Genomic DNA, 21,482 nt, shown 5'->3' with positions numbered 1-21,482 from the left:
AACATAGGCTTAATTAGCAAATGTTCTAAAGGAGTTTTAACAAGATTATAACCTAAAAAAACAGGTAGTCTCCACGCAGGGAACAGACCTTTCCTCTGGCAAAAGAGACCCACTCTAAGGTTGCTGGAGGTTGAAAGTGTTGTCATTAACCGGAACAAAAGTAAATACCTTCTTTTTAAAATTGACGAAAAAAGTAAATATCCCCACAGAAAATAAATTTCCAAAAAGCCCATTTTGGTTATGAAGCAGCGCTGTAACAACTTTTAAAATTTGTTGAATAAGTAATTTTTCTTAGACTAAAAATATCATGGAATCTTAAATAATTACAAATACAAGTAAACGAAAATTCAATATGGCATATAATATGGAAACGTAAAAAGACATTTTTAGTAAAAAAAAATCAAGCCGATATAGTTTTGAGTTCTTTTTCCGCTTTTCTCTTGGAAATAGCCGCTTCTACGTAAGACGGTTCTCTAAGCGATCTAGATCTCTGAAATCTTGAGTCCACTATTTCTGGCAGCAACGCGTTACGGTAGAATTTTATGAGATAGGGTTCCATTTTTGATTTCCAAAACTCATAATCGCGTTCAATGTCTTCAACGTGAATCCCCCCTTCAGTATAAATAACAAAGTGACATATTTGTCTTCTCGTTATATGAAGCTGTCCTTGCACTTGATAATAATAATTATCATTTCGATTTAGTGTCAATTTATTAGTTGATGAATCTAGTTTGCAGTAAAATGTCTTTTTGCATTTCTGTGTAAGATTTATATTTTTTAAATGAGCGGGAATATCAAGTGGGCAAATGTTTTTATATGCTATAGGCGATTTTACTTCCAAAATGGCATTTTCCCCAACTAAACCATCAGGAGATGCGCTTAAAAATCCGTGATCTAAATCCACGAACATACCACAATCACGAACATGAATATTAAACTTCTCTCGCAAGATTTGTTTGGCCTTTTCTTCCCCGGCATGTCCATGGTCAAAATTTTTCTGCATAGCTGCTGATACATTTCTACTATAAAGTATGCTTTGGACTGTTTTAATGGTCGATGTATAGGGTTTTAGTTTGCATACTTTTCCGAAATTTGATGCGGTAAGCCTATGACGTCGCTCTTCAAACCACGCATCGGAGTGACTTTGACCACGCGTTTGCTCCTCGATTTGCTTCTGTTTTTTTGAATCAACCCTAAGGTCTGCTAGTTTTAATTTGGCCAATTCTTCAAGAGCTTCATCCGAGCAGTCATCCTGCATTGCGTTATCGCCATATTGGGCCATACCATTGTCTTTCGCCTTTGGACTTTCAGATATCAATTTTTTGTTTCTAAGGTAGGCTGTGTCTCTCGAAGTTCTCGCAATCCATCTCATCCTCTTGGTTCTCGCTACGTATTTTTTCAGTATAGAGTTCGGGCTCTTTCCCGTAATAGCTTTATGAGCTTTGTAGACCCAACCTTTTCCTTCATTTTTGTTCAAACACGCCGCCGTTGTTCGGAATTTATAACTCCATCTTTTCGACCTGTCTATCTGTTTCCCTCCCACATGTTTGGCAACCAGGGACATGGTAGATTCGGCCATGTTGCTTGTGAGACCGCTAATTAGCTTCTCTGCTTTATCAGCAACCTTGACGGCAGTGGCCGTTATAGCTGATTTTAAAGGCGATGGTATTTCTTGCCATTTTCCCGAATTTTCTCCGATTTTGTTGCAAAAATCCCCACATTCAATATGACTACCAAAACAGTGTTTAGGAGCGTTCAGTATATCTTTCTTTAGGGCAAGAACGGATTTGTCAGTGGAAGCATGGTGGGCGATGGCCGCTCTGGTACCCTTTGTTAAGTCATTTATGAATTTATTTTTTAAAAGCCTTCCTCCTTTATCTTTGTCCCCTTTCAATTTATAAAGCGCTTTGGTTAGATTTTTTACGACATGGTTGGCGCATTCAACCTTTGTGATTTTGTGCCCGTACTCTTGAACCTTATTTCTCAAATCGAAGAAAACCGATGCGTCCCCGTCACCAACGAATTCCCTATATTGCAAATTATGCATGGACATGCTTTGATTGAATCCGCTGACAATTATATCAGATTCCATCGCTCTCGACGATCCAGTCCAGTTTTTATAACATTCGTGAGACACGGGATTTAAATTTCTTTTAGCTCTGTACGAACATTTGTAACAGTATTTGTTCCTAACACCAGCAAAAATTATCTTTCCTGTTCTTAGCCCTATTATAACAGCCATGCCCGACCTCGCATTGTAATTATGTCCGTGACTGCGTGTGAGCCACGACCCATCCCCCACAACAGTGATAAAACAAGTCTTTTCATACGGGACTTCGCAAAAATCTCCGGCTTCAGCCGCTAGTCGGTATTCTTCGGCTCCGTTTTCCAAAATATTTTCAGTTAGAATGTCTTCCCAAAGCTTTCCCAAACGCTTTTCTAAATGGTTCCAGGAACCCTCTGACATAATAGGAACACCCATCACTGAGAAAACTTCTTCCAAGTTGGCGAAACCTGAACCGATGGTCATAAATCCCCAAACAGCCATATCGTTCACAGATAGTTCATTGTCTTTCTTATTTCCTTTTATATTTCCCGAAACTTTATCAGAGCAAATTGCTAATTTCTCATCGCAATTTGGGCAACTATAAATAAACTTAGAGTATAGCCCTATCTTTTGTTCCTTTTGAAATAGGAAATTACTCTGTTGGTTGGTTCCATTTTCTTTCACTTTTTTACATTTTTGATAGTGAGAATCCATTCTCCGAATTTGTTCAATAAAATACACTGGATCAACTATTCGTTTACCCTCAACAACATTTTCATTAAGACCGGGGTCATGAAAAGTTTCAATAAAACCGTGTTCTTCCGATTCAGTATTTTCGTCAAATAAAGGATTTTCACTAACGATATCAAGATTTGCTGTTTCAACACCGAAATCAATTCGCCTTGGTGCAACTTTATCCATAGCTTGGTCACTTCGGTGTAATTCCAAATTATGAATTATTCTTGGCGTAGACGTAGTGAGAATACTACTTGTATTCGTTTTCGCATTATTAGCATCATAACTTAGAAATTAAGATTTTCATTAGATTAGCAGGCTAGGATTTTATATTATTCGTTGAACTCTTACCTCCCGCTATTTAGGGTTCCAAGTGTATTAAAATAATTTTTCCGATAAGCCGATTTCACGGATCCCGCACTCTTGCGCCGTGTTCCCTTAGTTTTAGGCATAATAATAATTGATATTTTAAAATCTAACGATTCTACTTTCAAATTGAGAATTGACAGTGGTTTGGATAGACTAAAGTAAAAAGTCGATGTTTACAGGGTCTCGTGAAAACAAAAATGAAATGAGCAAGAACTCCGCTTTCAAGGAACTATCTTTTCGTACTATTCATAAGCTTGCGAGCGCGCAATGTCAAACATTTGTTGGGATTCCAAGTAAATCCTATATTCTTGAAGTTTGCTTTTTCCTTCTATTTCAGTACTATATATGACTGTCTGCAAAAAGTATTTTCAACATTTTCGGACAAGAAAGACCTTTTTCACCCCTTTTAAGATAAGCTTAACAATACAGAAGCTACATCCCTTTTATGGTGCCGAAAGAGAGTTTTCGAGGCATCCTAATTGTCGCCAAAGAACGGTGGGGCAATAAAATTAGAGCGACCAAGTTGGCTTTTAGCATTGTATAAAGCAGTCTTAGAGTGGGTCTATTTTGCCTGAGGAAAGATCTGTCCCCCCGTGTGGAGATTGTCTGTTTCTTAGGTTATAATGTGGGGTATAGGGCTTGTCTCAAAATTGGATCCACATGTTATAAGGATGCTTCGAACTAGAGTCAGTCATAGTAGAGTCGTGTGTATTTCAGAGGATATTGTTATGAAAGGAGAGGGCAGGTACGTCAATCGTAAACTCAGCAGTCAGCAGTGATAGCGGTTACATCAATTCTCCTTGGTTACATTCTTTCATGTTGTAGGGGGCGGGGTCGAAAGGGCCCAACAAAACCTTTCGCTACCGAGAATTTTTGAAAAGGTTTAGAGTGACATCTTTACTCCGTTTAATAACAAAAGTTTCAAAATTTTATTAGTTCCCCTCTTTAGCCGCATGGCACCGCTAGTGAAATTGCGCGTATTTTTAAAATTTTGCTTCAAAAAGAGCGAAATTAGTGGTTCACATTAATGGTTATATCTCGAAGGCTATTTCACTTAGAGTGATAATTCTTTTTTCCCCGGGTATAGGAAGGTTCGTTCTATGAAGTGTGAGCAAATTTATAAAATTAGAAAATCTAAATCGAAACGTTTAGGCCGCATGTTTGAGAGTCATTTAGAAACGTCAGTAACAAATTAACCGTTAGCGCGATTAAAATTTTGCACGATGATGCCCTAGTTTGAACATTTTAAAGTATATTAAAAAAGAGCCCGACCCTCGGGGAAAACCCGTTGGCGAATAGCGGATGTTTGCCCGAAGCATGTTTTCGCTTCTGGCATCATGTTTAAAATTAAATATAAAAATAACTAAAATAGGTATCACCGTTTGAACTCGATGATGCCCTGGCAATGGCACTCTAGATTAAGAAAAACAAAACGAAATGAAGCTGCGATGTGTAGAACCCGAGTTATGGGCGCTTGAAAATTCTGAAATCTATGAGGCTTCACCTTAAAAGATAACGGTTCAAATGAAGAGTTGACTTGTTTATAGCTCAATAATATCCTGAAAAAATATCCCTTTTGACATTCCCAGACTTCTTGTAGATGTGATGTTGAAAGTTTGGGTGTTTCCTTTTAAGTCATGAAGGTTTAAGTAAAGGGTGAATGAAAAGGTCTGACACATTTTGATAATAAGAGAGATTTTATATTTAAAAACAATTTATAATATTTGCAAAAAAAAAAAAAAGAAATTTATCATTGAAAAAAAAAATTGCATATAAATTAAATAAATATTTAAGATAAAGAACAATTAAAAGGATCAAATCTAAACGGCGCTCCTGTAAGGAAATGATTTAAAATTAGAATCATGACCTGCGGGAAATTCTGTAACTTTTTAGCTAGTTATTGCAGATGTTAACACACGATGTTATGGCAGCGAGAGATATGCAGGGCGTTTTAGAAAAGTCTGGCCAAATTTAGGTAGCGTGTTCTTGGAGTCACTCCGAGTGAAAAATTCCAAAGAACCATGTACCTAAATTACGCCATTTCAGAGTTATGAGCTTTCAAAGTAACCCCAAAATTAAAAGTACCTGTGTTAATGACCATTAAAAGTACCTGTGTTAATGACCATTAAAACAACCTGTGTTAATGAAATGTAAACATGTTTCTTAGCGACAGCACACTTCTACACACAATCGCCCCCTTCTGTTTCCAAACCTTTAGTCTCTCATTTCTTTCGGTTGGCTTATGCAATTGAGCGTTTAATCGAAAACAAGATGAGCAAGCCATATGACAAGTTTCACAATTTTGTTGATTTTTGGGCTACTTTTGAAAGCTCATAACTCTGAAATGGCGTAATTGAGGTACATGGTTCTTTGGAATTTTTCACTCGGAGTGACTCCAAGAACACGCTACCTAAATTTGGCCAGACTTTTCAAAAACACCCTGTACATAGATGAATATAAAGTTATTTAACACACGAGATGGGCACAAACCCTTAAGCCCATAGTTATCAATCACGATAACTCGCTAAGAAACTTACAGTATTTCTTCCCCCTCCCATCCAAAGGGTGGTAGAACCAAAGTACAGTGGGCTATGTGCGTGAGTGGAAAATGTTCTATGAAAGTTTTGCCACTGTATTTATTTACGCCTATTTATTCATTTATTTAAGGGGTCATCCGTCAACGACTTTTATTCTGACCTGGATGGCAAAATGTCAAAGAACATTTATGACTGAAAAATTCCCCATAAACACAACCATTGTACTTCGGTCTTACCACTCTATTTGGAAATATTACTTTAATTTGGGGCTCGTCCTCCTTCAATTTCATCGCCTTGAGATTGCGCAGCCTCCAACGATCCCCCTTTTATCGGAATTGTATAATATAATTGTAAATTTTAACCTTTAAGCAATAAATGAATTTTTATACCACGGACTCGTCTTCCGTTCCATTGTACAGATTGGCCGTACCGACATCCTCTAGCACGGCCGATACCACGGCCTCGGGGTGGTATGATACCACGCCCGATACCACGGCCTCGGGGCCTTCCAATACCACGGCCTCTGGGCCTACCAGGTCGCCTTCCAGGTGGAGGGATCGGCCCAGGGCCTTTCAGGTGGAGCTATCGGCCCAGGGCCTTCCAGGTCGTCGACCGATCGCCGCCCCACGGCCTCGGGCGGGTCGCCCTATGGCCCTATTAGCACCTCGGCGGCCTCTTGCGCGATTAGCTTCATCCCCATAAAAGAGTTGAACTCTTACCGTTGTATTTTAGGTAAACGTAAATTGGCGATGCATATTGGAAACTAGATTTTGAAATAAAGACATTTATTATTATGGTACTAACCTATGTTTTACTCAAGGACTATTTTCACATTAATGGAAGCTTATTTTAATAGTAAAAAATATCCAAGGGACTGAAAAACAGACTGAAGAAAAGAGGTGCATTGGAATAATCTTTAAACATTAATTTCTTGAATTAATCGAACTTAGTTTCTTGAAACCCTGGTTATCTTAATTACGGGTCTGTACCGTACTTTTAATAATTTTTTCCCCCCAGCGAAGTAGCGAACCCGCCCTATTTTTACTTCCCTTAAGCCTTAGCTGCAGCCTTGAAACTTGAAAGATTCAAAGAAAGAAGCTCTCATTAACCGAGGCTTAAGTTCTATATTTTGAAAAAGACGTTATAAAAATATTTCAAAGTGAAAATATAAGCTGTTAGTGCTTTAATGCTACTAAAAAGTATTTAAGCGCAAAATAAAATCCTATTCGTTAATAAATTTTCCATTTAAAATCATATTCCATGACAATAAGTACAAAACTGAATTCGCTTACTTGTTTTCTTGACAAAGTTTGAAAAGTGTAAGTGCGTTCAGCAACCACTACCGAGTTCTCGGTTCAGTGTCGGATTTTAATTTTTATACGGAACCGGTAACCTAAGGCGCCTTTATGGTACACCAAGCTGAACGCTGCTAATGAAACCTGGCAATACGGTAAATTTAGTTTCTACATTTTTAGACCTTTCTCCGTGGCTTCAAAGCAAAAAAATAAGAAAATTAAAAGAACAACAGTTATAGTGTGCTACCACGAAGCTAGAGGTGAAAAACTGTGACGTCAATATTGGGTCCCGAATTTGTATTACCCAAGCTGACGACGTCTCGCGACTGCCAATATGGTCGCCTGAAAATAAGGTAAGAGCAAAAATAAATAGGGGAAAGTGTCGGACTGCCATATTTCCCTGTCTTTGCCCAAAGAGGGTAGAAAGAGGGGGAGTAGAAGGCTTGGCTGGAGTGTTCTCGCTTTGAAAGTTTACCTCTAAGCTTCCGGTGTGCCCGCGCATCTTTCTCTACCCTCTTATTGGTTGAAATACGGTGAACCGGATATTAGGAGGAAAATATAACAAATAAATAAAAAGGAAAAGCGAGAACACCCAAAATGCCTTGCCAAAGCCGCTAGCTTCTACTCCCCTCTTTCTACCCTCTTTGCTTTGCCTTAGCTTGACATGCATTTCGAGACGCTCAAGCGCGCGAGAGGTGTTTAACCATTCAAATTTGAACGCCACCAAACGGGACAATTTGGCATAGGCGTATCTCAAGGAAGAGTCACAACCTCGGACCTCAGCGCTCTGTTCTATTTTCTTTAGTGTTATTTTCGCGTTTGAACGAGGTTAAAATTTGTTTAAAACGTTAGCACGCCGAAAATAAATTGAAAATGCCGCAAATCATCATTTATTTCAAAAAAATCATGGGTAAAATCCTTCAGAATTTCGTTCGAACTTAGGCCCTGGGTTGTCATTATAAGCTAAATGGTTTTAATATTAGTAAATAACATCAATATTAGCAAACTAAATTAATACAATCATGTACATCATCAAATTAAATTGTGGTCACGGTTAGCCTCAGTCAAAAGCAACTAATGTAAAATAAAACCGCACTATTTCTTCACGCGCAATATCACAAATTATCTTAGGTACATGAAGAATAGGCGAGGGGGATGAAACAGATTTCGCGAGTATGCATTCACCCCTCCAAATGCATGTCACAGACGAAGGAGAGAGTCCGACACTTTCCCCTATTTATTTTTGGTAAGAGATAAGAGCATGTGACGTCACAACAAAGTTCGTGGTAACACACCATATTAGCAATATTTCTTTATTTTTTTTCTCGAATAACGACATATTGCAGGAAACAAGAATAGGTAACGAAAGAAATGCTCAGCGAACAATGAGGAGGGGTATTTTGAAATATAGGAGCTTCTAAATGTTTTTCTCCTTAGTTAATATTAAGTGTTCGCGAATACTAGCCCGAACTATTCGCGAATACTAGGCCGAACTATTCGCGAATACTAGGCCGAACTATTCGCGAATACTAGGCCGAACTATTCGCGAACACTAGGCCGAACTATTCGCGAATACTAGGCCGAACTATTCGCGAATACTAGGCCGAACTATTCGCGAATACTAGGCCGAACTATTCGCGAATACTAGGCCGAACTATTCGCGAATACTAGGCCGAACTATAAGCGAATACTAGGCCGAACTGTAAGCGAATACTAGGCCGAACTATTCGCGAATACTAGGCCGCACTATTCGCGAATACTAGGCCGAACTATTCGCGAATACTAGGCCGAACTATTCGCGAATACTGGGCCGAACTATAAGCGAATACTAGGCCGAACTATTCGCGAATACTAGGCCGAACTATTCGCGAATACTAGGCCGAACTATTCGCGAATACTAGTCCGAAATATTCGCGAACACTAGGCCGAAATATTCGCGAACACTAGGCCGAACTATTCGCGAACACTAGGCCGAACTATTCGCGAACACTAGGCCGAACTATTCGCGAACACTAGGCCGAACTATTCGCGAACACTAGGCCGAACTATAAGCGAACACTAGGCCGAACTATAAGCGAATACTAGGCTTAACTATAGCTAATGTTTTTAATTATGTTTAATTAATTAATTTATTAATGTTAAATTTTTAATGCTAAATGTAAAAATAGCAGTAAATACCTGAAAGTCCATATACGTTATAGAAGACCTGGGCATGTTCAATGAAGGTTGATCTTCTTGAATTTCGCATTAAATGGTGCGAGGTTTAGCAATCACACATTGATTTTGCGCAATACGTTTCTAAAGTTGTCATTTCGAAGGAAACCAAAAAGAAGTTAAGTGAATCTTAACCAACTACCAGAGATAAAAGAAAAATAAAATAATTTACCGGCGAATTGGCGTATTTTCGTGGAGAGGATTTAAGTAGAAGTTTCCGTGGCGAACTTTGAACGGCCGTAGCGCTTACACCGGGAAACAAAACAATGGCGGGAGAAGGCGGAGCATTAGAATTAACCGATGGTATAACACCTTTTGTTGTAAACGCGGTGTTTTGACAGCGCTGGCTGGTGTATTTTTATCAGAAGTCGGTGGTGCTTTGCGTTTCATTGGGGTTACCAGTTTTTTCCCTCCATCTTCAGTTTCCTGTTGCAAAGAATTAACCTTAGAGAGTTAGTTTCACCATAAGTTAATTCATAAGATATGTTCCATAAGTTTGTAAAGTCTGGTAACTTAGGAACTGGAGCTTGTCATGAAGCCGGGATTAACTAACACTAGGGATAGTTCGTTCCCCCCAAAAGATAAAGCATGCATATTCCAAAAGCCCCCTAGCAGCAGCTACTATCATTAACAGGAAGCTATAAGAAAATTGGACCAAATATCACGTGTTCCATGACGTCAAAATTGAAATCCTGCCTAAATTGGGCAAAAACTACTTATTTTGCCTAGAGTTGGCGCTATATCTACATCCGCTTTGGTCCAATAAATTGGGGGAATGAAGAGGGGAATCAAGGAATAATTCGGAACATGTAGTTGGCGACAGTACTACATGGGAAACACGGTTAGTGAACAATCCCTAGCGTTAGTTAATCCATGCATGAAGTGATTGAGGTAGGTCATAGATTAAGGATAAAGCGACGCCTGGTAAGGCGCTGCTATCAAAGGCTTAGTAATGCAGACTAAATAATAATAAGGTGGAAGTCTGCTAAATTAACCGAGTTAATCAATTCTCGCTTCTCGTTCATTAACTAGCTCGAGCTGTAAGTCTCTCTCAGTAGCATTACAAAGTATAGGTAGTATCATACTTATGGAAAATATCTTATAAACTTATGTTACGAATTTTATTTTATAATAAAGTAAACATTGCCAGAAATAAAAGTATCTTTAAACTAAAAATATCACTTGTTAAATAATTAGTAACTATTAAAATAATTTAAAAATAAAATGAATATATAAATAAATAAATGAACAAATAAATAAATAAATAAACAAATAAATAAATAAATAAACAAATAAATAAATAAATAAACAAATAAATAAAAACGTACACTTAAAAGCCCCAATAAGTATTTTTTTTTATTAATGTTATTTTCTATTTAGTAAAAAATACTTATTTGAGGCTTAAGTGTAATATGTGGGGTTTATATTTTTTAATTTCTTTTTCAGCGCTTTTTTGGATTACGGCTTCTATTTACCCGCATTCTCTTGATATTTTCCAATTCGTTTTTCAAATTTTGACTTTCAGCCGCGATGTAATCTTGATATTTTTTGCCATTGATGAGAAGGGTTCCCGCATTCTCTTGATTTTTTTCCCATTCAGCAATCATGAATTCGATTTCTAAATCCAACTAGAAACATATTTCACATTAGATTGATTGCGAGTGACTAGTATTTAACATAGTTACGAATTTTTGGAACAATTAACAGTAATTAGGGCCAAGTGTAGAGTGGAAATAAATAGAGCCTTAAAAGGAAAACTTCAGGTAACGTTACTTTATACCTTAAAAGAATGGCATTTTTCTAAATATGAAAGGAATTAAATATTAAAAAAATGAATAAATGATCTCTTATTGCAAAGTAATTTGTATTAAATTAGTCTTAAAAATAATCAAGGACTACTGCGCCATCTGCCTTTGGTTTAGTGGCGTCTGCTAAATCGAAGCTTTTACCCCTTATCTCTCTCAGCCTGTGAGAATTCTACCAATGCCCTAGGGGTGAGTGGTTCGATTTACCAGACGCTACTAAACCAAAGGCGGATGGCGCAGTAGTCCTTGATAATTTTTAAGACTAATTAAATGCTAGTTATCATATTGTAATAAGAGATGGCTTATTTTATTTTTAACATTTTTTTTTTAAAATGCCGTTCTTTAAAGTATAATGTACCGTTACCTGAAATTTTCCCTTGAAGGAAAGCGCGGCTCTGTTGGTGCCCCTAAAAGATTGTCTTTCTACTACACAGTGGCTAAGATTGCTAAAGGCTAGTTAAGTCAAAGGCAGGAACCAATGGGAACTAGTGCATTAGGTCTGATTGGTTCCTGCCTTTGGCAAGGTAAAATTCGTGTCCAGAAGATTAGCCAGAATGCTGTGGGTGATCATGGAGAAGCGCTTTCCTTTAAAGTGTTAGACAAACTGAAAGGGAACTTAATAAGGTATAAATCTACCTTTGGAATTTCACGCTCCAGACGCTTTCGAGCTTTCTCTTCCTGCAATAGATTTCCACCACGGTTTTGAAAACGGCTTGGATCAGTTCCCTTAATCTATTATGATATAGTTAGGGAAATTAAAATCGCAATAGCCGCCAACCAAAGTGAAATTATAAAATGGATATTACCTCGTAGGTTTTCTTTTGCTCTCACAGAGAATTTCTTTCAACAATCTTTTCATATATGGCTTTATTATCTTCATACATTTGAGTCCATTTCGAAACTTCGCGTTCATGGAGCTCTAACAGATCTTCGGAGAAAGTTTCTGAAAATAAAATAAATTGTTTTAAGTATATTCCATCGTACTTAATTCGATCTAAGACCATTAAACATAGATGGACTGGAAAAATTATAACCTAAAACCCCCGTTCTTCTAATGGCATCGCCTGTTGGCAGCGCCCCTTGCGGGAAAGGCCCGAACTTAATTCGACTCACAAGCCTTTGCTATGCTTTGAGTCGAACAAGTTTCAATATTGGTCGCGGTGTGGCGCTAGAGAGCCGCAGCCCTAAAAGAACAACGCCCCTTATCTCCATTCCATCTGTGTTAATACTATAAGATCAATTTCCATAATTTAGGAGAATATCTCGTAATGAAATTAAAATCATAATAAGCGGAGATTTCTTAATCATTCAGAGACATTGTCTTAATTTTTCATTACTAAAATTGGTCTTAAAATTTGAAGAAGAATCCCTTTAAAATAGAGGCGTGCGGTTAACCGTTTCAATAGAGTAATTCAATCCGGTGTTCGATAAGCTCATTTCCACTGTTCGATACGAATATCGAACTAACTATTCGGTTAAAGTTTCACTACCATAAATATTTAGCCTGGCCGCCCTGACACTGCAACTCTCGCTACATAGACCCACCTTACATCAAAAGATCTCGTCCCAATTTTATATATCTCCCATCAAAAACTACCAGCAAGTGCCTAGGAAACTTTTAAGAAATATTCGGCGACCAATGAAGAAACGTATTTTAAATGACTCTTAATTGGTCACCTAGTATTAACTATTCCTGAATATTATGGTTTAACTATTCGCAAATACTAGGCTTAACTATTCGCAATTAATCGGGGTAGTAAAAACTTACAAAGGCCTAACTATTCGGTATTCGATTTGGAAAAAACTATTAAATTCTGTATTTGATAAGGTAAATTTTTGGTATTCAATTCGGTATTCGAGAATAGTATGGTTAACTATACGCGAATACTAAGCTTAACTATTCGCGATTCACCGATTAGTAAAAATTTACCAAGGCCTAACTATTCGATTCGGTATTTGATAAGGAAAATTTTTGCCTATTTTACTATTTGGTAACTGGTCTGTGATACCCAAAAAGTGGTATTCGCACACCTCTATATTTGTCAAAAGCAAATTATTTGTCAGTTTTTACCATCTTTGAAGGAAACAAAATTTTCCCTTTCTTCAGTGCAGATAAAACACTTATCCCATAATGCAACGAGTTCGACTCTTAGACGATCAATGAATTTCCCCACATTTTGTTTTCTAATTTCTTGGTATTTAACGATTTCTCGTTGAACCATTTCAATCGTGGGTTGGCCGTGATAAATGCAAGTTAACCAAAACTCCTCCCGGTCCAACACGCTGATTTCTAATCCATCCCATAATTGTCCTAGTTGTCCGTGCAAGGCTTTTAAGACGGCATCATTGGCGCTTTTAAGTTTTCGAAGCTAAAATTTGCAGAAATCAAAGTTACTCAAGTTACGAATAAATTAAGAAGTATTTTTAAGCAAAGGGTTAGCAACTAAGAGTAAATAATATTGTAAGTCTATAAGAATAAGATATGTTCCGTAAGTTTGTCACTGTTTACAAACTGGAGCCTGTCATGAAGTGAGCGAGGTAGGTCATAGATTCGAGGTAAAGCGACGCCTGGTCAGGCGCTGTCAAAGGCTTAGTAGAGACTAAATAGGAACTAGATGGACTCCAAAGGAATTTTTTCCCGTAATTATAGGATTTTATAGGAGAAAATAGGAATAAAAATAATCATGTATTATAATATTTGGTTTAAATTATGTAGATAAATCTAAAAAAAACAAATTGTATTTTACTTAAATTCAGAGGAACTTAATAGGTAAATATATAAAATAGGAGGAGCTAATTGAAAAATATAACAAATCGTCACGAGTGACGTTTCTAGTGTGGAAAAATGACGCTCGCGCTCAAATTCGTAAGATCATGGAAAGAATAAACGTGAGGAAATTTAAATTAGTTTGAAAAAAAAATCCTCACGAGCATTCTACATCTAGACTTACGTCACGTGCAAAATCGCGCGCAACTGTGATGACGTTTTCTTATTTTTTGACAAGTTGAGCAAGACCAAATACTTTATATATTCACCTATTAAAATATAATACATGAAAATCCTGAGCTTCACAATTTCAGTGTCTAAAGTGATCTCAATAGAAAAAGCTAAATTCAGAAAAAATTTGATGCTTAACTATACGAAAACTTCGACGAAGTCAAAAATATAGGATAATATAGGACAGGTTCAAAATATAGGATATCTTACTTCAAGCAACCAATTTTTTGCATCAGTCATGTACTTTTCTGACAATATATTCGGGATATTGTCATCCTGCGAGATGATGGCTTTATGAAAGCGAGTTTCGGGAGTAAGCTCCAAATCCTCAACGAGCCTTACAATTTCTGTACGAGTTCGATCAAATTTTGCCATCCGTCGTTCCTATTGTCAGAATATTATCAAATTATTAACAAATTTCATGTAATTTTCGATAGATAGATTTCCTTACAAACTCTAGTTTTGCCTTGGTGAAGGCTAGTGGGCGGGATTTAAAAGTAAACTTATAAATCCCGCCCTCAAATGCCTTCGCCAAGGCAAAACTGGAGTGTGTACTGAAATTTAACTTGTAGGGGAACCACGTGACCCGCGCTATTCTTTAAGTGGCAAAATAAAGAATGCAATTTTACTAATTATTACTTTTTGTATTACGAAAATTAATATCTCCCAATATCATATCGAGTTCATTAATTTAGCACACAGCTTTCACTAAGGTTTCTGTTTCGTTCCCCCCATTGTTGCAGGTTATATTATAGAAAGAAAGGCTAGCACTGTTCAGCTTGAGCGAATGTCTGCTCCACGAGAGACAATTAAACACAGATGGACTGCAAAAATGATAAGCTGAAAACCCCGTTCTTCTAATGGCATCGCCTGTCGGCAGCGCCCCTAGCGGGAGAGTTTCGAAACTTAATTCGACTCATAAGCCTTATATTATGGCTATGGTTGAGTCGAAAAAGTTGTCAACATTGGTCGCGGGGTGGCGCTGGAGACTCTCTAACCTTAAAGAACCACGCGCCATATCTCCATTCCCGTCCACATGTGTTTATGAGTCTGGCGCCCCTAAAATCCTGGCTAATGCTGCTCCATGCACCAATTTTGGGAAAGGCAGGGAGCAATCAGAACTCGTCAACAAGGGCGGAGCTAAAACTAGCCATTGCTAAGCTTGGCAAGCCAGTCATTTCCTCCCCTCGACTATGGGAGCCATCTAGTTGCATTTTTTGAACTAAACCACAGGCGAGACACGCTTAAACTATTTATTAGGGTACATGAGAACAAATGGCAGATATTTGAAACCTTAAGACAATATTTTTTTAAATACCATGGGAATGCATCGAGTATCAATACGAGTACTATAATTGATTGAACTAGATTTACTAATCGAGATGACCACAGTTTTTATAAAACTCAATAAAATACCCGATAAAATTAAATATATATAAAAAAGATAAATATTTGTTAAATACTAGATGGCGACATTATCTTTTGGATTTTGTCATTTAATCATAGAAGATATTCTGTTAGAGTTTAATCAACGAATGCAATGATAGAAAGTATGGAACTAGTCAACGAATACGTCGAGTTCATAAAAATGTTTTTACCTTTTCATCTTGTAACATCAGGATATGTTGGTTTATTTCATTCAACTGATCTTCGGATGGAACATTCGCGTCATCAACATCCTCGTCTCCACTTCTGGCTGTTCCATTGTCAATTGAAGGCATGCTGAGAAGCTGGCATAGTTCCTGTTCCTCCTTCAGCAAACTGGTCAGTCGCTCCAAACGTTCGTACTTTCTCTTCAATAGAGTTTCAAATCTTTCTTTCAAATGGGACTCCTGTTGTACCAGTCCAATGTTTCCCATGCCGTTAACATCATAGTCATGGTCCACTTTTAATTGTAGGCAAAGATTGATGTACTCCGTTTTTAACTTGTTAACGAAGGTTTCCATTCGAAGATGCAGATCTTCCTCATGGTTTACAATTTGATGTTGCAGGTCTTGGTGATAATTGAAGATGTTTTGAAGTCTATCCAATTGGTCCTGTTCAGAAAAGCCAATCTTGGCCCATGTGTCGCTCAAGGTTTTCTGGGATTCAGCTATCATTTTGGTTACCATCTCGACAAGATTGAAACTACGAAAAAGAAAAACGGATACTTCAGAAACGTTTGGGAGATAATTTGTAGCTACGTCAGAGACTAAACAATTTTTATGTCTTAAACATAATTAACTCAATAACTAAAACGTTCATTGTTAAGTATTATCAGTCGGAATTAAGGGCATTACGTTACTGACTCTCTTAGAAATGATTTCACTGCACATTCGAGTAATCAAAAACCCATCCCCAAATTAAAGAAACGCCTAGCTTTACAACTTTAAACTACAGAGGTTGGTACGCTGTTATAATAAATTCCAACCTAGCAGATCCGATAATGGTAAAAGGGGTTAAGTTTAATATGATTTATAAGAACAATTTTCGCTACTGGCTAAGACGAGAGTAGTAGAAAGAAACTAAAATTGCAATATTGTACAACAGGTGGCAATAAACAAGCAATAATTTGGAAAGGGCAGCAGTATTTTGGATTAAAACCTATCAAATTTAGTAATTTTTAATGAAGGGGTATTTTATTCGGTTGATAATAACAAAAACGGGCTCACTTACCTTTCTAATACCAAGACAGGATTGCTGTCGTCCTTGTCCTCGCTATTAAATTCATGCGGAGCACCCGAAATATATCTTCGATTTGATGACGCCATAATTAAACTTAACTTTATTTGTTAAATATTCGGCAAAAATATTTTTGTAGTATATTTCACAAGTCAAATGGATAACTAAACTGAATCACGACCGGTTAGGCGTTTTTATATTCAACCGCCTCCGAATGCGCGTGGCTTTCGCGAATCTTATTGGTCAACAAATTTTCAAACCAAAGAGAGTATAGGGGAGGAGTGGAAGCTCCCCCGCTCCACAAGGCTAAATTACAATGTTGCCCCGGCCCCCTAAATTATACTAGTGGTACAAGGAGAGAGGAATGGAGTGGAAACCCCCATACCTATAGTGTTGCCTGTGTACCCCCACCTACGGCACCGTAGTCCTCCCAGCATCCTCAGCGGTTAGGTAGGGTCGTACTGGACGAAATTGTAAAGGGCGCTCCCTCTATCTTAAAAATAGAAGCTAGTTCTCATACAAATACGCGGCAGCACTTAGCAATCGCCTACCGAAGAGTAGGGGCGTGCGCCAGATACATTGGGAGAGATAATTGAGTCCAGAACATATATCTTTCTAGTGTTCTATTTGGATATCGGGTTTTCGCGATCGCGCGACCATCGTTTTTGAAATTATGGGACGGACGGATAACTTTATCATTAGGTGGTGGCGCCATCTATTTCACTTAAAAACACACATTTGTTACAATGGCGTCTGCTATAATTTCTTAATATAGATAGGAAATGTTTAGAAACCGCTATGATAATGGAAGTAAATTGCTAGATTCCGAGTAAAAACAGAGAAGGAACTGCATTAACCGATAGTATATGTATTTTTGAGCTTTCGTGATAGTCAACTTGACAAAAATGACCACCGCAAATGTCTTTTTTGGAGTCCATTCAATTCCATTAATGGCCTGAAACCATTGTTTTGGTAATTCCGAATTTTTTGTAGGGAATCTTAATGGTACAGTTCACAAAGGGTTGAACCATCTAAATATTTATTAATTTTCTATGCGTATATACTTATGTCACAAACATTTTTATTTCTATCAGTGTTGACACACTTGTCTACTGAGCATTATCGACCCATTTTAAAATTTAATACATTTTCACATTATGCGTTACTTTAATAACTAATAACATATAATTCCCAAGTAAAAACACGTATTTAATAAGAAATTGATCAATATTCCATTTATTAAATATCAAATTTTATTTATTAGGCTCCACTTTCATATTTCGCGCTTTACTTCTTCCTAAGCCTAATTTTCAAACTCAAGCTGCGGCGATTTTGCGGGGCGCTTTCCCGCAAAATCGTGGGAAATTCTTTCAAGCTTCTCACGTAAGGCGACAGATGGCGCTAACGACTAATGATAAAGTAACGAAATTCGACGAATCCGAGTACAAAAATTCTAGAAATACATATATTAGAACTCAATGGGAGAGATACGGTGCCGCGGGTCGCCCATCATCATTTCCAATCCATCTCAACTCCCTTATCCCTGGTGTATCTACACTTTTAACATATCTATGAGACTATGAGTGGTACGAGGGAGTTTCCGGCTCAGTCGCGCCACCTACGATACCGTTTAATGCCTCAAACCAATCATCGTAGGCATTGCTCAAACGGAAACGCCTCAGTACTGCGCATTGAAGATGCGCGGTAGAAAAGAGGAACAAGATTCCATCCACTTTCCCCTCCTCCCCTATACTCTCTTTGTTCAAACTTCATAAATGCAGGGATGGAAATAACCAGCGAGGGAAATAAGGCCGTGGTGCAGGGCAAACGATCAGTTTAAAAATGAAATTGAAAGGGGTCAGTGCCAGTGGTCCACAGGACTGCCGAGGAATTTTAAAAATTTTCTTGATTCTTGAATATTAGGAACTCGGCGTTTTCAAGTACAAATAAGTAAAGTAGTCCAGGCATTACCTGAAATATTTTAATTAATTAGTCAGACTATTTTCACCCGGGAGGGGGGTGAGAAAAGCGTATAAGCCCCCCCCGGGTGAAAATAGCGCGTAGGCTATTTCCACCCGGAGGGGTGAAACTAGACACTCTCAAATATGTACTGTAGCAGACGACAGACGACTTTCTTCCCGTTACTCCCCTCCACGAATCCCGAGATAAGCCTAACTTCGGGCGATAGGGAATAAGGTGGATTGAAAAATCACTACCCGCACACCTCTAAATAATTACCATTTGTTGCGGTGTTAAATCGCTACATTTTAAATTTTCATCAAAAACTGAAAAATTTTCATGAGATATAAAACATTAAACGAAACATTGGGAGAAATGAACTTACAAACGCGAGTGCAGATGATATAGGCTGTTTCAATCTCTTTTTCACGGGATATTGTTGAATATTTCCTTTAAAACCTTAGCTTTAATCACAATTATTTATAATTATTATACTTTGCGCCTTACCTTGTGATCTCATATGAAGCGTCATCTCTTAATTAATTTCGAGGCTTTGTCCAAATGAAACTTCTTTACGCTTTGGCATTTCGAAATAAGCTCGACCCACCGAGTCTCTACTTTCTCGCACTCGGTGGACGCGCATTTAAACAACTTAAATAGAATTTCCCCAGATTTGCAATTAATATTAAATTATAAAAATTTACGCTTCTTACCAATAAAATTGGACCAATCGCTTTTGCCACTAGTTTGAAGAAGTTTACAAAACTAATTAGGTCATCAAAATTTAAACTGTCGCTAAATCAAAGAATTTTACAAATAAGACGAGTTATTACGTTTATTTTCAATAGTAAAAGGATTATTTTCTTACTCTAAACCCACAGACTTCACCCATTCTTTATACATGGGGTGGTTTGGGTTAGGATTTCCAAATAAAAGTGCCTCCAAAACTTTCCCTCGATAAACGTAATAATCTAAATTACACGATTAATTTTAGTAAAAATATTAAATATAGCTGAGCTCGAATTTTGAACAAACCAGGAGCAAATTTAATAGAATAAGCTGTTCTAAAATCATGTATCGTCTGCAAATATTAAAAGCGCTATGAGATTGAGTTCAGTTTCGCAAAAAAGGTCTGGTTTTTACTTTATGACGTTTGCAGCCAACAAAATCCAAAATCTCCGTATAGAATCCATGAAGGGTAGCGCCTTTAACTGCCATGTTTTCAAAGTCGGAAACACTGGCGTACAAACTGCAACTAGAACTAAGTTTAAAGAACTTCAAGAAATCCAAGGCTTAGTGTAAAAATTTTTGAAAAATCTGATCAAGATTTTATTCTTGATTTAAATTTTTAAAGAAACCGATGGCTACTAAAATTGTGTCTGAAAATTAATAAATACACACGCAAAAAAAAAGTAATAATCAAAAATGTCAAACGATAATTCGCTGAAAAATGAAGTTGCGCCGGTGATTGACAGTTTGACAGATGCAGACAGCAGACTCGGACCACGTGCTCAGACGTAAACTGCCCCAAAAAGAGAGAAAATGAATAACGGAAAACTTAACAAGTTGGGAAAACCAAAATATTACCTCTCCGTGTCAAGAGGTCTACTACTACAAACTTATTTACCTAGATATGGAATTATTTCTTTTTTTTTTTGAAGTAAAAATTTACGAAATATTGAAGCAGTATTCCAAACATAGCGAATGTACAGTAAAGCAGACGACATTTTACATCCAGTAAGGATAAATCTTGGACACATGGAAATCAGTCAATGGGGAAAAGAACAGGAAATGAAGTCTGCGCTTCAGCTGTTTAGCCTATATTCTGATAGCTACATTCACAACTGGTTTGCAGTGTAAACACTATCGTCTCGTCTCACCTCAACAATATTCTTAGTTTGCCAACATGAATGTTAACGTTAAATAACACCAAAGCTAAATTGTAGCTAGACGCACTAATAGTCAATGCGCACCATAAAGAGAATAATAAGTCTGTAGCTACTACCCGTTCACCATTAGCCCTTTTACTAATTAAATTGCCACCATGATCTTTTCTTCCATTATAAAATCTTTACATGATTATTTAAGAGTGTATTTAACTTTCGGCTCACTCTGAACCGTTGATGTCTCTTCATTACAGACACGAAAATCAAAGCCACAAGTTTACTTCACCTCAGGCCTCAATTATTCACTCTTTATTTCATTAAGCCTATTGCGGATAATACTTGTTATACCCGCCGGAGTCTAGGTCTTAGTTTTCTTCATGAAATCACTAAACCAAGGATTATTCTATATACAGATGTAGTATAGCTTAAGCAATATGTAAACAGCCATTTCAAATAACAATATTAAAAAAAATCTTTGGAATATCAAAATGAAACAGAGCTTTAAAGCTACAAAAGTACTTAATGCATCATAATTACGAAAAATACTTCCACATATTCACTTTATATTATGGAAAAAGGGAATATTAAGGTTCTGTATGATTTCTTAACACATCAACACAAGGCTAACTGCTAACGCGACGCACTAGTGTAACAATGGACGGACACACACAGACACAAGGAGTATAAACCCATTAGTGGAAGCAGTATTTTTTTTCCGAAACAATCTCGCTTATGTTTATCCTCTCTAAACTTCGCTAAAAACGTATTACTACTACGTAAAATATTAACAGACAGGCATTAAAGAAGGAGCGCAATATTATCCATATTTTCATTTCATATACAGAGAAAAGAAATTATTATGTTTCTGAGAGGAGCTTCCCATTTTGGTTGTTGTTTTGAAAAATACATCGCAATGCACGGGCCTTGATAGATATAGGAGGCAATGAATGAAATATATCGCATTCACGGGCCTTGG

General features: G+C 37.3%; 5 protein-coding genes across 7 annotated transcripts in view; 2 read left to right on the top strand and 3 right to left on the bottom strand.

Annotated features, from left to right (window-relative positions):
* Window positions 1-21,482, top strand: part of LOC149650485 (DNA (cytosine-5)-methyltransferase 1.S-like) — a 179,041-nt gene that overhangs the window by 43,663 nt on the left and 113,896 nt on the right. The window lies entirely within an intron of this gene.
* LOC149650492 (DNA (cytosine-5)-methyltransferase 1.S-like) overlaps window positions 1-21,482 on the top strand; it is a 120,572-nt gene that overhangs the window by 30,983 nt on the left and 68,107 nt on the right. The window lies entirely within an intron of this gene.
* On the bottom strand, window positions 37-3,078 carry LOC149650498 (uncharacterized). The gene has a single exon (XM_089849288.1). The coding sequence runs from the start codon at window positions 2,966-2,968 to the stop codon at window positions 401-403; it is 2,568 nt and encodes an 855-aa protein (XP_089705414.1). The 5' UTR covers window positions 2,969-3,078; the 3' UTR covers window positions 37-400.
* LOC149650483 (protein regulator of cytokinesis 1-like) overlaps window positions 9,375-21,482 on the bottom strand; it is a 144,556-nt gene continuing 132,448 nt past the window's right edge. The window contains exons 1-8 of one of the 3 annotated variants that reach the window (XM_089849290.1): window positions 16,656-17,174; window positions 15,599-16,127; window positions 14,211-14,384; window positions 13,074-13,371; window positions 11,809-11,945; window positions 11,639-11,734; window positions 10,673-10,825; window positions 9,375-9,623 (exon numbers count right to left, since the gene is read on the bottom strand). In XM_089849290.1, the coding sequence (XP_089705416.1) occupies window positions 11,830-11,945; window positions 13,074-13,371; window positions 14,211-14,384; window positions 15,599-16,127; window positions 16,656-16,750 (1,212 nt within the window). In that variant the 5' untranslated portion in view covers window positions 16,751-17,174 and the 3' untranslated portion in view covers window positions 9,375-9,623; window positions 10,673-10,825; window positions 11,639-11,734; window positions 11,809-11,829. Of the gene's footprint in view, window positions 9,624-10,567; window positions 10,826-11,638; window positions 11,735-11,808; window positions 11,946-13,073; window positions 13,372-14,210; window positions 14,385-15,598; window positions 16,128-16,655; window positions 17,175-21,482 lie in introns of those variants that run through there. The other 2 variants (XM_089849289.1, XM_089849292.1) reach the window with 2 other exon arrangements.
* LOC149650497 (uncharacterized) lies at window positions 17,294-20,122 on the bottom strand. The gene is made up of 7 exons (XM_089849297.1): window positions 19,764-20,122; window positions 19,656-19,701; window positions 19,489-19,591; window positions 19,334-19,415; window positions 19,128-19,271; window positions 19,006-19,070; window positions 17,294-18,946 (listed from the first exon to the last, which is right to left on the bottom strand). The coding sequence occupies exons 1-5, from the start codon at window positions 19,836-19,838 to the stop codon at window positions 19,149-19,151; spliced, it is 429 nt and encodes a 142-aa protein (XP_089705423.1). The 5' UTR covers window positions 19,839-20,122; the 3' UTR covers window positions 17,294-18,946; window positions 19,006-19,070; window positions 19,128-19,148.

The sequence above is a fragment of the Phalangium opilio genome, unplaced genomic scaffold, assembly GCF_054372755.1.
Source record: "Phalangium opilio isolate 3A_F unplaced genomic scaffold, DU_Popi_V2 ptg000087l_1, whole genome shotgun sequence".
Classification (NCBI taxonomy): domain Eukaryota; kingdom Metazoa; phylum Arthropoda; class Arachnida; order Opiliones; family Phalangiidae; genus Phalangium; species Phalangium opilio.
This window is presented reverse-complemented; position numbering and strand designations above follow the sequence as displayed.

Coding starts and splice junctions, on each gene's coding strand:
- LOC149650498 (XM_089849288.1), bottom strand. CDS start 2,968: ATGGATAAAGTTGCACCAAGGCGAATTGATTTCGGTGTTGAAACAGCA.
- LOC149650497 (XM_089849297.1), bottom strand. CDS start 19,838: ATGGCAGTTAAAGGCGCTACCCTTCATGGATTCTATACGGAGATTTTG. Junction 19,702..19,763: donor TTGGCTGCAAACGTCATAAA/GTAAAAACCAGA, acceptor TAATATTTGCAG/ACGATACATGATTTTAGAAC. Junction 19,416..19,488: donor GTGAAGTCTGTGGGTTTAGA/GTAAGAAAATAA, acceptor TCTTTGATTTAG/CGACAGTTTAAATTTTGATG.